We start from the raw sequence: 16,279 nt of genomic DNA on the forward strand, positions 1-16,279 counted from the left end.
ACTGTACAGTACAATAAAGCCCCGCTAAATGGGCATATAGTATATGCGTATGTGTAATTAGTAGTGACATGCACATGTTACACAACACTTAGAACATGTGTTTGTATTTGTTTTCAACTTAAGGACGCTGCCACAACTATCAGTGACCTTATGTGACCTTGTTCTTTCGTACATATTTGAAAAGTAGGCTAACGAAGATTTTATTTGTTTAATTTTAGTTCCGTTTAGTTTTGTCTGTTTACTAATTTAATGCATAAGCTCAGAGCGACCTTAAAAAAATGCCTCGCCACAATTAATTCTGTGGGAAAAGCGAAGGTACGTTCATTTCGACGCTTGCGAGGTGCCGTAGTACAGAACCCGGAAGTACGGATGATTTCACCCAAACAATCAACATGTAAGCAATATTTGACGATAAAGACATTACATACAGTTTTATATTTGAAGGCTCGTGGTTGTGTTGGCAGTTTTAGCCACTGCACTAAATCGTGCACTAGCAAACTAGTTTACTGTTTACAAAGAGGGAGCAGGCAGGGCTAAGTTAAAACTTCCCGTCTGCTATAGTGCCACATCGTCACTCACTGACAGCAAGGCTATAGTTGGTTTGTTAGTCAGTTAGTTAGTTAAAGGGTTTGTTTGGGTAGAAAACGGATACGAATTGATTAGTTTACCTCGACTGTGTAATCAACCGCTGTCAAAATGTTGTCATTTTAAAGAGTGTTAGCATAGAAAATTGTGATCCCGATGGAAGGAGAACTACACTCAAATTAGCTGTGACTAAAGAGTATTTCCTCATTCTTCTGTACAAAACCAATACAGACTCCGTTTATTTGATATTAACGCTGTTGTTCCTTGATGTTACTGAAGATGTTTATGTATGACTCCAAAGGATTTATAAGAGAGACACATGGAAGTCAAAGAATCCAGAATCTGTGAGAGAATTTCACAACAGCAAAGATCGAAGGTAGTGATCGAAATATAATACGAGTAAACAGTATTAATGGGATTTTATCAATGATTGTATACAGAATGTTTCTGCAGTCATTGTGACCATTGAAGTTGAAGTTAAGTTGCATAGGTCTTCTAGATTTAATTCTGGACAGCTATGGATCAGACCACAGATCAGTAATGGTTTGATAATTCTTGCTGCCTGCCTGTCTCCCTGATAGTCCTGATTAATGATTAAGATTTGTATACATTTAAAGTGCAGTGTTTCCCACAGACTCTGTTTGGGGCAGGTGAAGGGACCGCTGTCATGTACTGTAGCTGGTGACATTAGTTCTAGTCCTACTTTGCATCCCTTACAAGTCTTCCACATTGCTGCAGGTTCTGGTTAGAGCGGCTCTCCGGATCACAGGGGAAAAGCAGAGGAAGGACTGATTTCACCAGAGTGTGGGACAAGCAAGCCGTTGGGGAATGTAGGGGCCTGGGTTAGCTGGTTAGCAGTGATTGTCAACTGGGAATTGTGAATGGCGTTAAAGTCACTGATGTAAAAAAAAAAAAAAAAAAGTAATTAAAAATTTGCAAAAATTAGTCGCTAAAATATTTCTTGCGCAACTAATATGCCAGGGCGAGCCGCCCAGATAGTCTCTGCATGGGGAAAGACTAAAGTGCCTGCCTTTTGTACATAAGTTTGGACTATGTGACGAATGTACCGTATAATGCACTCACACTGTTTCTTTTTTTATTTCCACGCAGGGGTTGATTTTTGCTGAAAGTCATCAAGAGGCACCATCCTCCATGTGGCAAACCTCTGTGGAAGTATAAAGAAGGTGGCTGGAGGAAATTAATTATTTGATAGTTAAACTGCTTTTAAATAAGAACATCCACGTCAGCCATGGCTCGGGAGGAAGAGGAGCTGACAGTCAGTGCACCAAAGGAGGTGGACGTGTTTAAATCAGTGCATTGTCTGGGTTACCTGTCCAGCTTCAATCTCCTTGTGGCAGTCTGTGTTGGCATGTACGTACGCTGGGAGGTGACATGGGAACCCATGATTCTGGTTATCTTCATTCTGGGCCTCTTTGTCCTGGGAATTGCCAGTATCCTCCATTACTACTTTGCTATGGAAAACGCCAGCCAGAGCTTATTCCATTTGTGGTTCGGCTTTCTCCTTGGACTTTTGTGTTTCCTCAACAGCCCCGCCTTGGATTCAAATGTCAAAGAACTGGTCGCAAACTATCTCCTCCTAGCCAGTGTAGTTATGAAAGCAGTATGGGCCCTAACTGAGCGAATATGCTGCTCCATCTGCTACAAATCCACCTTGCTAACATCAGTAGAGTTACTGGAGCTTCTAGGATTTGGTATTGCAAGCACTACCATGCTTCTTCACAAGTCAGTGGCCATAATAGGCTTGGTAGTGGCCCTCGGTGCTCTCATTGTGGACTTGAGGATGAAATCCCTCCTAGCTTTGGCCAATTTGATCAGTTTTGCCTTGGTTACTTCTCTTGTGTTTTTCCAGGCCTTAGGCATTAATGCCAACCCTTATGCCTTAGGCTGCTACCTGGGCAGGCTGCTCTGTGAGCCTGTGTTGGATGTGTACTTCAGTGGGTTAGGCCCCACGGAGCGCTGGATGCCTGTGCTCTCCATGGGGAAGGTGTGGAGGAAGCTGTCCTTGTTTCCTCTGAGTCTGACTGAGATAGCCTTCTTTGTCCTTGCTGCTTTAAAGGTACACTTATAGCTATATTACAAATATTGAGGGTTTATTTTCATTATTTTTTTATTTAAACTTTTGTTTTGTCTTTCATAGCTTGGTTACTTGGACCTGTGGTATCTGGTCATCCCAGGTTTCTGTCTGTTTGGTCTTTTCTGGTCCATCTGCCACATCATTTTGCTGATCACAATATGGGGCTTTCACACTAAGCTGAGTGACTGTCAGAAGGCTTGGCGCGCCCAGCGGTTGAGTAGCCGGAGTCTGGACCAGGTCATGGCCTCCCGAGGCATCCGACATTTCTGCCTCATCTCAGAGCGACTGGTGTTCTTTAGTTTGTTGTCAACAGTGATACTCGGGGCTGTGTCCTGGCAGGTAAGACCCATGAATGAAAAGTAGATAAGACAAAAATGTTTAAATCTGCAAAGCAGGGTTGGATTGTTCTGTTTGATTTTCTATGAAAACTGCCATAGCATAGAAAGCATTATCCTACTCTTGTTATATTGCTGAGGTCCAAGGTTATGTTAGTCTTAGGCACTCTTTTTAATCATTTGCACTTTGGTAGTCGTGAAAAGGCCTCTATAAACATATAATACCCATGTTGGATACTGTGTGGAAGCATTCTAGTGGCAGTGTGTAGTTAATAGTTGCTCCCCAAACTCAGGGACTTCTGCTCTCATGCGAAACCAATTTAATTAGTACTTTAATATCCTTATCTGCTTGCATAAAGAGCAGCAATAACTTATTTAGCCCTATTAGACATTTACCTTGTAAGATTCTCATGGGCCCAAGTTCTAATTTGGGATGTGCACATTGTTGATGTCAGTTTCAAATTTGCCTGAGAAGGTGGAAGAAAGGTAGTGTTTAGCTTTTGTGTGTTTTGATGTTTTACGGCTGTGAAATTTTGTATTGCACACAGAAAACATAACTGGAAGATTAATGCAGTCTGTTGTAGAATCAGCAAGCCTTTGTGAAACAACGAATATTAAGAAAGCCAATCGAATATTTATGTTTACAGCTATAGTTGGTGAGCATTACGTTGGATTCAGTACTTTCTGACGAGCTTACATGTGAGATCCACCCAAAAAAAGATTTTGCCTACTTGTGTGTGTGTGTGTGTGTGTGTGTGTGTGTGTGTGTGTGTGTGTGTGTGTGTGTGTGTGTGTGTACATTGCATGTATTATAATTTCCTTTTATCAAAGTCAGTGTGGTAATGCATTTCAAAGTGTGGAATGAATGAAAAGCAGAATATTGCTTTTGTGAAACTGTATAAGAGTGATTTCCCTATTCAGAAGGCAGCTTTTGAATGCATAACTTAGTGCCAAGCTCTCATAAGAAACCCACCACTTCCACAGCTTTGGGCAAATTGATCATCAGCCGAGAATGATGATAGCAAAGACGGCTTTCGTACTGTATTGTGATTTCTGTGGTTTTAATGCTGCTATTTTAGGCTCTGGAAGAGGCTACCCTAAAATACAAGCTCAAATGCTGCAGTAATTATTCTGCTTTGGATTGACATTTGTGAAGTATGTTTATTCTAGTGTCTTTCACAACACTGTGTATCCATTTAGTTAGGTCCTTTCATGTTTTGTCCTGCGATAATAGCACAGTGTCAGTACCATGTTGTGTAACTGTCTTGCCGAGTGTCAACACCAATTAAGTGAGTCTGATTACCGCCGGTACAAGCTGTAAATGTTGAATGAAAGTGACTCTGATTCTTTGGCTTTTTGCAGCCCTCCAACGGTCTCTTTCTCAGTGCTTTGCTGGTGGTGCTGCCTCTCGAGTCTCTGGCGCATGGTTTGTTCCACGAGCTGGGCGGCTGCCTGGGAGGAACTTGTGCTGGCTACGCCCTGGTTGTACCTACCACTTACTGCAGGTACACCCTTCAGTTAAACTGTTTTGATTGGGAATATCCTCTGTTGTGGATGGTTTGGTTTGGGGGCTAAAAAATTTATTTGTTACTTGAGAAAAACAACAAAATGTAAACAGAATGCCCAAATCACGTTTTTAAAGCCCAGAAAGGAATCTGTAAATGTCCCTTTTATTCCCATCAACACGTGAAAATCAGTGTTTCAGGACATTCACATTGGTTTTACATATGGGAACAAAAAGCTGGCAATAACACCTATATATATATATATATATATATATATATATATATATATTCATTTATTTATTTATTTATTTATTTTTTCAATTTCAGCTGAAAGTTTAAAAAATACAATCAAACTGTTACAAATGAGAATCGTCAACTAGAAACTTGGACTGATCTGCTTGTTTTTCCTATAAAAAAAATATGATTGTTGCTGATCAAATAATAATTGCTGTACAGTCACTTTGAAGTCCTGTGTATTATCAGAGCATGCTGGAGACAAATGTGAGCAAATGTGTCCAACAATTAAAGCTTGGCATATATTGGATCACGCAACAGGACAGTGATACCAAGCACAGCAGTAAACGTCCTCCACAACGATATGAGAGAGTGGTAAAATCGTACAGAAAAACATTAGTTCAAGTTATTACTGCTAAATGGTGTTTTACAAGCTGTTTTCTACATGACAGCATAAAGACTTGTGTGAACTTTGGGTTTCAAATGACATCACACACTGAGAACATACAGCTTCTCCTTAACTGCCAGGTAAGCAAAGCTATGCTCAGCATACTCGACTAATCTCCACGTACTGCATGTACAGTAAACCCAAGCAAAATGCAGCGATGGAGCATTCCCACATTCAGACGCACTCAGCCGATGTCAAAGCCTTTACCACTCTCACCAGGAGTGGTAAACATGATCATTCTTCCGAACGTTCTCCTCACTTAACAAAAAACCAATGGGATAAATAGGCCAATAACTGCATAAACATAGCGCTAATGCTTGGGCCCTTGAGGGATCATTCCACCGATCCCTCCTCAGCATACCAAGTTATTCAGATGCACCCGTTTGCTGTTAGCCGCATCTGATGTTTCCACCACAGCCCACTCTGTTGACCATGCATTTTTTTCTTAATCACTTTATTTTTGAAGATGCCGCCATGCCTCATCATCTTAAACACCAAAAGCTAGCCATCAGTTATAAATATTTCCACATTCAAGAGCTCTTCAGCCATCCTGTTTGGGTTTTTTTTTTTCTTATGTAATTATTGAATTATTGAACCTTTTAGTTAAAAGTTAGCTTTTTCGGTTAAATGGGATATCAATCTTAGTAGAGTCTAACGGTCTAGGAGATTTTGAATGCTGGCCCATGTCGTATTGGAGTCTTAGATGCTCTGTATGCAAGGCCGCATGTGCAGGATCCATAGGGAGGACTTGGAGCATGATGAGAATGCAGCAGAGTATAATCGACTGTTTGATGGCTGCAGATCATGTTTTCACAATGACAAGATTCCCTCTGGGAGATTACCGAGATATGGGTGAAAAGCCGAGGCACACATGCAACAACAGCAATGGTGAAACAACAGGAAGATAAACAAAAGAGGAGGGGTGATGTTGTTAACTTTGATAGAAGGTGGTGGTTAAAAGGGAAAAAAATGGACAGAGATAGCAAAGAAAGGGGAGGGAGAGGTGAAGCTGTGAAAGGGCTACGGAGGAAAGGATTGGATTTTTTTTAAGGATGAAAGAGAGAGTGTCACAGGGGAAGATGTGGTTGGAATCTCAAACCACAGGCCCTTACTCTCCTGGGCGTCATGAGATCTAAAAAGATTAGATGGGTTTGGGGGAAATGATGAGCTCACAAAGTCATGCTCAGGTTGCATTTTCTGCATTTTCTGATCAGGTGTAGTGTGTTTTTATAGCTAGCCTCAATTGTTATCATCATTAAGGTAATTGTTCATCGAACTTCCTTTGAGGACAGGAGTACTGCCTCGCTGTCAACCGATAACATCCATTTATTTGTCTCATAGCTGTAAAAACAAGCATCACTCTTCAGGCGTTTATTCGATAAACTTCCCCTTGGCAGGTTAAAGGGGAAAGCGTGGGCACGCGGCATAATATGATGGCTGATGTATGCAGGTGTTTGCAAGAATGACTTATGACTTTTTGAATAACTTCGAGCCCGCAGACACTGTAGAAAGCTGTTTCATAGGTATATGGATTCTTTCTCTGTGTTTCACAGCTTACTTTCTGTAACCTGTATCCACTCTCACTTTTATAAAATTACCTCGTCCGTAGGTATACACATGGAATCCTCCAAAAAGACACAATGATTTTCCAAATAAATTTGTTATGAAAAAATTATTTTCTCCAATGGAAGTAAAAATAATGTATGTTGTACTGCATTTAACAGTGCTAGTAACAAAAGTAGTGCAATAAGCTGCCCACAATATTGATATACAATAGAGAGATCCTATGAAATTACACTGCAAGATATCCGTCTACCAGTATGGTATTCTGGTCCATCTATCCACCCATTTTCTGCCAATTATCTGGGGCAGAGACCCCACCTGCAGCCACATCCTATACGTCTTCTGAGACAACACAGATGTATTCCCAAGCAAGCCAAGAAATGATCCATGTATCCTGCTTCTTCCCTGTGGCCCCCTTGAGGTATGGAGGAAGCTCATTTCCACCTCTTACATCCACAATCTCTTTGTTTCACTACCCAGACCTTATGGTTGTAAGTGAGGGTAGGAAAGTAGATACTCCAGTAAATTGTTAGTTTCGCTCTCACTTCACAACAACAGAACGGCACTGCATCTGTGCCAATCTGCCCCTTCAATCTCCCCCTACGTGTGAACAAACTCCTTCATTTAGGGAAGCAACTTTGGTCACTTTATTTATAATTACTCTGGTAAGTCATATTCGTGGGGGAACCTGTTCAGAGCTCTTTCATGATTCAGTGAAAACATGCTTGGCAGGAGCGAATTAGTAATCACATGGCAGAGGGAGTGATATGACTTATTTGATATTGATTTAATCCCTAGTTAATAACGTGTTATGAAATTGTGTTTGGAAAATCGCCCTTAAGAGTAAGAATGGTGCTTTTATAAATTGAGTATGAGTATATATTTAACCTGTTTTTGTCATCCTACTCTGTTCTCCTTTGTACCATCTCATTTTTTGCTACTTTTTTATTTGCTTTCATTCTTTATTTCCTTCTCATCCTTGAGGCTAATGTCATTTCCTCCAGTAGTGATCCCTCGCTGGTACTTTTTGCATCTCCTATTCCCCCATCTCCTTTTATCCTCTCTTCTCTGTCTCCTCTCTCCCCAACAAGGGAGACAGCTACTCCACCCTGGTATGTCAATCTATCAACTTCTCACTCAGAAAGTAGATAAATAAATAAGTACACACCACCCCCCACCACCCTCCCCTTCTGCTGACAAGCCACCTAACTTGAGCCTCCCTCTGAGTAGATAAAAAAGATAAACATCAACAAGTCTTTTCTCACAGCCTTTCATCTTTCTCTTTCACCCAGCGCTGGTGGCCAGCCCACTCTCTTACCACCTGAGCAGGTGGAGCTATTGAATCTGCGCTCCACAGGCATGCTGAACAACATCCAGCGCCTCTTCTCCCACCACATGATTCAGACATTCGGCTGTGACTACTCTACTAGCGGTGTCACCCTGGAGGCTGTACTTACAAAGTTGCGCAACTTTCTGGAGCTTCGTACGGCAGACGGACCACGACATGACACCTATTTGATATTCTACAGTGGGCACACGCACAAAGGCTCCGGCTCCTGGGCTCTGTCAGGTGAAGGCCACAGATCCATGTTGTTATTGCTTTATTTTTCAATGTTTTTAAGTCTTGGAAAGTGGTCATACTTCATAGTCCATTCACATTCATTTAATTCCTAAATGTACTAGTGAGGCAAATAAAAAGAATGCATCCACGTAAGTATACAGCTTCAACTTCACCAGCTACAACTACAGATATTTCAGTATATAAATCCAGGGGATATTTAAACACCATTCAGCAAAGAGAATACATAATTAATAGAGCCTAACCAATATATCCAGAGTCCCAATGCATCGGAGCACTGATATATTTGGCTATTTTCAGATATATTGGTATCGGAATTCATAATCACTGATAAATGAACATTTAAAAACTGATAAAGAAACTGGAGAGAGTTAGGCAGCTTGATATCTATCAAAAGAACATGGAGTCTGCGTTTACCCCTAGGTTGCAAGCTTTTCTTAAGACATCTTTTTCTGATGTCTCAGACTAAATGAAAGTCCAATGGTGTTGCTAGTGCTAGGTGGGGGAGGTGGGGGAAGTTATAATTATTTCAGTTTTATAGTCGTTCAGTAAATCATTTAGAAAGTTTTTGGACATCCAGTTCCTAGCTTCAGTCAGACAAGATCTCAAGTGGCAGGTAGCAGTGAAAACTAGCTCAGTGTTTTTCCTCAAGGACTACTGTGCTAATGATATATAAAGGGGACCCAAAACAGACCCATGGGGAACCCCACAAGATATAGGAGCATGAGAAGATGAGCCTTTGGGAGTTGTTACAGAAGATTTACTGATTAGTTACCAAGCAAGCATGGCATAAGTGTGATCCAGAAGAGACTAATGTGAATTAAGAAAAACATTGGGATCCACCATGTTATATAGGAGAATTCCTAGGTCAACATTTCAAGAGAGAACGATCCTTTCTTTGTAGATATTCTGATTTATTATTAAACATTACATGTTCAGACTCTATTAATTCATTAAATTAGATGAGATCAAATGGTTTGTACATTAACTTGAAGCTTTTTGTAGAACAAAAGAATCGCTTGTTTTGGCCTTCTCAGACATCTCTGCTGCTTATTTCCTTTTTTGGAAACTGAAAGAAGATTAAACTTGACACATTCAGTCCTCACAAATCAAATTTTAGGTGCATCATAAGTTGCATATCAGCTTTCTCTCTTCAAAGCTGTCGGGCAGTTTTAACATCTAAGCACACATAATTGACGAAGATGTAAATCAGTTAAAATACAGGAAAAAAAATCAACACAGAAGTAGAAGTGACTACAGAGCTGTTGTTTCAGATAGCATTAGGTAGATATTGTATTCTGACTGCAGTCTCATTTGCATTACAGTCTAATTTCCATTCCTTTCATTTTCCCATTCTCTCAGTCAATCAGACTGATTTGCAAGGAATCAGACAAGCAAGCGTAAAGAGTTGAAATTGCTATGAAGGACTCGGCACAGAAGTTTGGCTCCAGTAGAGACGATTCTGTGAAAGTTACAGAGAGTCTACTGTGACATGAGCGTTCCCTCAGCAGAAATGAGAATCACAGCAGGTCAACACAGTGTCAGCTCCAGCTCTTCAGAGATTACTTGACGTATTATCTCTGCGTGCTGCTGCAAATAGTAAAAAAAGAAAAAAAAATCCCCACCGAAAGCATAATCACTTCCCCTTAGTCACAATCCTGAAGGGTCGTTTTCAGTGGCATGCTCAGGGGATAACTGGAGACATTTTTGAAAAAGTGGGGTTGCTTCGACTGAAATTCAAATCAAATAAAGGATCCCTCTGGTTATTACGACCCACTGATGCAGTGTTGTCCACACTGGGATTCCTCAAAATAGTCTGGAAGTTCTCTGTTGATGACACTGGATGCATATATACAAATTTAGCTGTGCAGCAGATTCTCCAAATTGGCTCATGCTTGATGTTTTAGATATGTGAATAAAAGCCCATTTTCCCTTCTAAATATAAAGCAGTATGTGGCAAAGCTGCTTTGTATCCATAAATGGATTTCATTTTATTTTTCTCAGCCTCATTTATTTATTTATTTATTTATTTACTTACCTAGCACTGATGTTAGGAATAACAGAAATAATTTGGCAACAGACCTTCAATGTTTGTTCTCTGCCAAAATATACTAAATATAAATATACAGTCTATTAAGGTTGTTTTTGTCGTTGTGTCTGTTGCCGGGATGACAGGGGATTTTAAAGACAGTCCCTTGAGTAATAGTTGACAGATTCGATCCCTGCCAAGCTGCCATGTCCATCTATGGCCATATGTCCCAATGAATTGTCCTTGAACATGGAACTAAGTGAATAGCAGCTCGCTGACCTTCACTGTTTCTCTCTCAGAGAGTTTGGTAAATCAAACTAGTCATAGGATAGATTCCCAGTACGCGCTGTTCTTTCTGTTGACATTGTGGAGGACTATAAATACCTTGGAGTACACATTGACAATAAACTGGACTGGGCTAAAAACACCACAGCACTTTACAGGAAGGGCCAGAGTCGTCTCTATTTTTTGAGGCGACTGAGGTCCTTCAACATCTGCCAGAAAATGCTGAGGATTTTCTATGAGTCTGTTGTGGCCAGTGCGATCCTCTATGCTGTTGCATGCTGGGGGAGCAGGCTGAGGGTCGCAGATGCCAACAGACTTAATAAACTGATCCGTAAGGCCAGCAATGTTGTGGGGATGGAGCTGGACTCCCTCAAGGTGGTGTCGGAGAGGCGGATGCTGTCCAAGATAAAGACAATGTTGGATAACACCTCCCACCCACTCCATGACATGTTGGTCAGCCACAGGAGCTCGTTCAGTGAGAGACTGAGATTACCGAAAAGCACCACTGAACGACACAGGAAATCATTCCTGCCTGTGGCCATCTCCCTGTACAACGCATCCACTTAACACACTGTTTGCTGCTACAGCTACACATGTTTCTTTTCCAAATATTTATTTATAAGTGACTTATGTATGTATGTATGTATGTATATATGTATATATTGTACTATTCTTAGTTAGCGTATTGTCTGTCTTGTCTTAATGTTGGTTTAAAATGGAGCACTGTAACAAAAAATAATTTCCCCCAGGGATCAATAAAGTATTCTGATTCTGATTCTGATTCTTTCTCCTTCTTACTATCTAATCTCCTGTAACTGTAGGAGGTGAGAGTTTCCATCTGGCCCAGTTGCTGGAGCTGTGGAAGGAGAAGAACGCCGGCCACTGTTCCCGTCTCATTGTGGTCCTGGACACCGAATACTCCCTCCCTTGGGTCAAGGAAGTGCGCAGGGTGGAGGGCATTTATGTAGCCGTGCAGGGGGCTGAGCTGTCAGCCACCATGGTGGACCCCGAGGCTGGAGATATCCCCTTGCTCGGGGAATTCACTTCTGAGTGGGTGGAGTTCAACTGCAACCCAGCCAGCGACACCCAGTGGTCTGAAAAAGGGCGGACCGTGAGAGCTGTCTACAGTGTGTCCAAACGCTGGAGCGACTACACACTCCATCTTCCCACTGGAAGTGATGTAGCCAAGCACTGGAAGACCCACTTTCCTAAGGCTACATACCCCATGGTGCACCTGTCCAACTGGTGCTGTGGCCTTCACCTGTTTTGGTTATGTAGCACATGTCTGCGCTGCTTCAGGAGGTGTAAACTAGCCTGGTTCCCACCAGCTGTTTTGGACACTGGGCAAGGCATTAAACTGGTGCACTCATAGATAAAAGGGGAAGTTGTCAGATAGCTGAATCAGTAAATTCATAAAGGGTCCAACTCCAAGAAACTTTTTTGTCTTGTTACAGGGGAGCATTTTTATTGTTTTTGCCAGTTCTTGCTTTACAAATCCCAAAGTATGATGCAAATTTAGTTTCTAGTTTTGGACTTGAAATTTGGAATTGTGGAGTTGGGCCTTTCATGAATTAACCAGTTCAATTTTGAATCAGGATGTAGCAGCTGGGTATAAGATGTTTGTATAAAATTAAAAAAAAAACTTGTGCTGCATACCAGTTATAATATCTATACAATCATATTTTATTTTAGTCTAAAATACTATAAATGATATAAAGGTTGGCCTTCAGTCAGCACCAGATTCCTTACATTTATTTTTGAAAAATGTTTATTTGCAGTGATTCAAGATATTGTGCCAAGTACATCACAAAAAGTCAATATTGGATTTCTGAGCCCAAAAGAATATTAAACTTAACAATCCCAGTAAATTAAATTGAAATAAAGAGTACTGAGGTATGATTGTAGTTTAATTAATTAGGACGAGGTCTAAGAACAGAAAACTCTCATCTTACTTGGCACTTTTCTTACTTTATGCTTATTTTAATTGTTATCTTATTTTATTGTCTCTGTTATTAATTGCATACAAAAACTTTGAATATGGTTTCTGTATCTTTGGAAGGGTTTTCACATTTTTCTTTTGTTACGGTGGGCCATTTTATGTATGATAAAGTGCCTTAAAGATAAATTTCGAATCATTTATAATATTGAGTCTTATTTTTTTTATGTTATCTACACTAAATAGGCTGTAGACTGCTTATAAAAGATGGACATAAACACATAGTGGTTACTGACATCTGGATGTGAAGCCTACACTTCTGTTGAGTTTCTGGTGATTTAGACCAAGAAATGGGAGCTCAGCAAGAAAGTGTTTACTGAGGTCATGGAACAAGGAAGGGCTATTTTCTCATAGATTTTTATGAGATACCATTAAAAAAAACCAAAAACAGAAGAGTCATGATGTGCTCTTCCCTTTTGTCGTCACCATCTAGATAAAGAAGCAAAGTCCATCTTTTATATACAGGCTCTGATGTGGATCCTCGCCTTCCTTTTACATAAACTCTGTGAACTGATGGAGCTCTCTTTCTTTTACTTGAACTTGGTGACACCGTTGGTTATAATGTAGAGAGGTCTAACCACGATGCCAAGCTGCCACTCCTGTTGTGGGATTCTTTCCTGATTATTATTGAAGTATTCAAATGTGCAGCTATCTCTGCACTGAACAAAGGAATATGCATTGGCTGTGAGACAGCATATTATCGCCACACAATGGCCCTGTCCTCATCCTGTTTGTTTACACAGATCAATGGAAATTGAAGAAGTCATTTGCGCTATACAAACCCATTCAAGTTTTCTAGCCATTTGTGTTAGCCATGCTGTGAAGCAGTGCTTCATAAGGCAATGCGCCAAAGCATGAAGAAACTGTCATTGCTATGCATTTCTGCACTGAACTCCAAAAGCCATTGTGACCATTCTTTACATGCTGATTTGTACCTTTCTGTCTCACACATTCCTGAAGTGCGTGGCATGCTGCCTGCCTTGTTTCTGATGAGGTTGAGTTGCATTATTGTGCCTCTCATTAGGGCTGGGCCATATTATACCGTTCACGGTAATACCGGTATAATGTTAGGCAATGATAGGAAAATGAAATATCGCGATAGAATGGGAGTAAAACGCGCATGCGCAGTGCCTTTGTTTTCATACGCACATGGCCGATTGTTGAGTGAAACAGATGAACCAGAATTGGTTTGTAAAAATGGTGCAACTTCAGTGATGTGGAACTGGATTGGTGTTTGTCCGTCAGATACACAACAAAGCACATTTTTTTGCAGAACATGCAAGCGGCCGTTGTTATTGTCGTATTTGTCGGACTAAGATGCTCTTAAATCTGGGAGTAATCTGGGTCCTAAACTCTGTATGCTTCAGGTCAAACAACACTGCAGCATCACTGAGAGTTAAAACCTGTCTAAATTCTTTCATCTTTAATAAAACGATCAGCATTGCTGCTTTACCAGGTGTAACTATAAAGTTTAACTTCCAGGCATCCATGAAAACAAAAGTTATTACATTTAACGGAGTTAGAAGTTAGCAGGAAGCTAGCGGAAGTTAGCTCGCTAGTCTCGCTAGTTACCTAAGCATGATATTGCATGTTCTGACTGAGAGATTTCTGAAAAAAAAATCAAACGTACAGCTCTGCTATCACTTCCAACATAAATGAAGACAGGAAACTAAACAGCAGTGACGTTTGTAGGGTTACTGAAGTTGGGCTAGCTGGTATATAATGATGTGCTAGGTGATCGCTAGCGACACAGCTATGTTAGCATAACATAAACAGTGAAGCTGGAGGATGAACGCTAACTTTTTTCCCACTTATAAAAGTTAAGGGGGAGGTTCCTCATGGTTAGAGACAAATGCAATCGCATGGCAGGATGCTGTAAACGGACCAAACTTCAGTCAGGAGAACAACTGAGATAATCCATCCACAATACGAGGTTAGTCATTAATATACTGCAACAACATGGGAATAGAGCAGCTGCCAGAGAATTCAACATTAATGAATCAATGGTACAGAAGTGGAGGAAGCAAGAAGAATGAGTTTAATAAAGTTTGATTTATCTGACTGCTTTGTTTCGCTTAATGTGCCTTATAATCCCGTGTACCTTATGGTCCGAAAAATGCGTACTGCACACTGCAGTTTAATGTTGCAAAGCACCTCTTTTTAACTTCAGTGGATATTATACATGGTTATGCTCAGGATATGTCAGCCCATTTGTACTGGAAATGCCTTTTGGTTAAACTTTCAGCAAGGAATTTGCATTTGCACTGTTGCATTTTTATAAAGCTTTAATGTACATAAAAACCAGCTTCTTGTTTAAGTGAAAATAAATGGAAGGTTGTCTTTTTGCGCTAGTAATGTTGTGGAGTTGTATTTTGTCTCGCATCCATTATATCGTCAGTTATATCGTTATCGCAAATTTTCAAATATATATCGTGATAAATATTTTTGGCCATATCGCCCTGCTCTACCTCTCATGTCAGATAATGTCGGAGTTGCAGTAAACTTGAATAATAAACTGATAAAAGAATGCTGTCTGATGATGTTGAGGAGTTTGAAAGGGCTGAGAAGTATAGAGAGAGGATCAGTTTGATGAAATTCAAACAGAAGGGGGGAAAATAATAGATGAGAAGAGGAAGGCGAGAGTTAGACATGCTGATATCAGACAGTTTTATTTAACGTAGCTGGCTTAACAGACAGAGTAAATAGAGACCCTGCACTCTGGAAATTCTAGTATTGCCTGGCAAATATTAACATTATTAGCTGGAGAGAAATGAAACAATCCATGACATACTATCTCTGAGGGATTTTCTCTGAGCTTTCACCTCAGTTAGTCCCAGTGCCCAGCTGAACGTGTTCAAGGCGCTGCTGGGTATTTTGGTGGTCCCAGAGATCAGGGCTGTGGCCTGACTCATGGCTGAAGGGTGGTATTAGGCACAGAGGAAGGTTGGGGAAGATCTTGGAAAGATGAAAGGTGACATTAAAAGCAATGTCTCATATCAGCATTCATTTATAACTTTTTTTTTTCTTCTGACGTCCCCCTGAAGAACTGTCACATGGACTCAAGAACCTCTTCATCAACACCAGCTCTCATGTTCCAGCGTGGTTATCTGAACTCCAAGTAATTTGGATCTTGACTACTTTCAGCTTATGGCTGACTCAGTTAGTGATTATGTTGAACTTAACATTAATTGCTTATGGTTCGCAAGCTGTTCTGACAACCCTTCTTCTTATAAACAGCCTATTTGTTTATCAGTCATTTGCTTCTTTAGTCAGCATTTTCAGCTGTTTATCCAATATTTTAAGTGCACAGTTTACATTTTTTACCCTTATTTTTTTTTTATCCAGACATTGAAACTGTTAACCCTTCTAGCCCACTATTTCAACTTCTAATTATATTTATCAGTTCAGGTTTATTAACTTTTTATCCAGTTTTAGCCAGCTACTATTATCGATTGTGTTTAGCTATTTATATATTTAATTTAATTGCTGGCTTACAATTTTAAATCCTTAGGTATATTATATATATTATATAGTTTCTGTTATACAATACTGTGCAAAAGCCTTGAGTCAACACTCATTTCTTTATATTTAGTTCCAAGGAGCCAGACGTTATTCTATTTTTTTT

At 40.3% G+C, this 16,279-nt stretch overlaps 1 protein-coding gene across 2 annotated transcripts; it reads left to right on the top strand.

The window, feature by feature from the left end:
- The first annotated feature begins 269 nt into the window (after positions 1–269).
- On the top strand, positions 270–15,005 carry tmem168a (transmembrane protein 168a). Of its 2 annotated transcripts, none has more exons than XM_026147506.2 (6): positions 270–394; positions 1,696–2,662; positions 2,744–3,019; positions 4,378–4,520; positions 8,058–8,335; positions 11,480–15,005. In XM_026147506.2, the coding sequence occupies exons 2-6, from the start codon at positions 1,835–1,837 to the stop codon at positions 12,028–12,030; spliced, it is 2,076 nt and encodes a 691-aa protein (XP_026003291.1). In that variant the 5' UTR covers positions 270–394; positions 1,696–1,834; the 3' UTR covers positions 12,031–15,005. The 2 variants fall into 2 exon arrangements, with proteins under 2 accessions (XP_026003291.1, XP_026003292.1); XM_026147507.2 differs by lacking the exon at positions 270–394 and adding an exon at positions 514–961.
- Positions 15,006–16,279: the final 1,274 nt, after the last annotated feature.

Source organism: Astatotilapia calliptera, chromosome 17, assembly GCF_964374335.1.
Source record: "Astatotilapia calliptera chromosome 17, fAstCal68.1, whole genome shotgun sequence".
Taxonomy (NCBI): domain Eukaryota; kingdom Metazoa; phylum Chordata; class Actinopteri; order Cichliformes; family Cichlidae; genus Astatotilapia; species Astatotilapia calliptera.

What these genes read in the sequence shown, in the direction of transcription:
- tmem168a (XM_026147506.2), top strand. Translation starts at nt 1,835, where the DNA reads ATGGCTCGGGAGGAAGAGGAGCTGACAGTCAGTGCACCAAAGGAGGTG. An exon ending in TCGGGGCTGTGTCCTGGCAG is followed by an intron (nt 3,020 to 4,377) that starts GTAAGACCCATG and finishes GGCTTTTTGCAG; the next exon opens with CCCTCCAACGGTCTCTTTCT. An exon ending in CGGCTCCTGGGCTCTGTCAG is followed by an intron (nt 8,336 to 11,479) that starts GTGAAGGCCACA and finishes CTGTAACTGTAG; the next exon opens with GAGGTGAGAGTTTCCATCTG.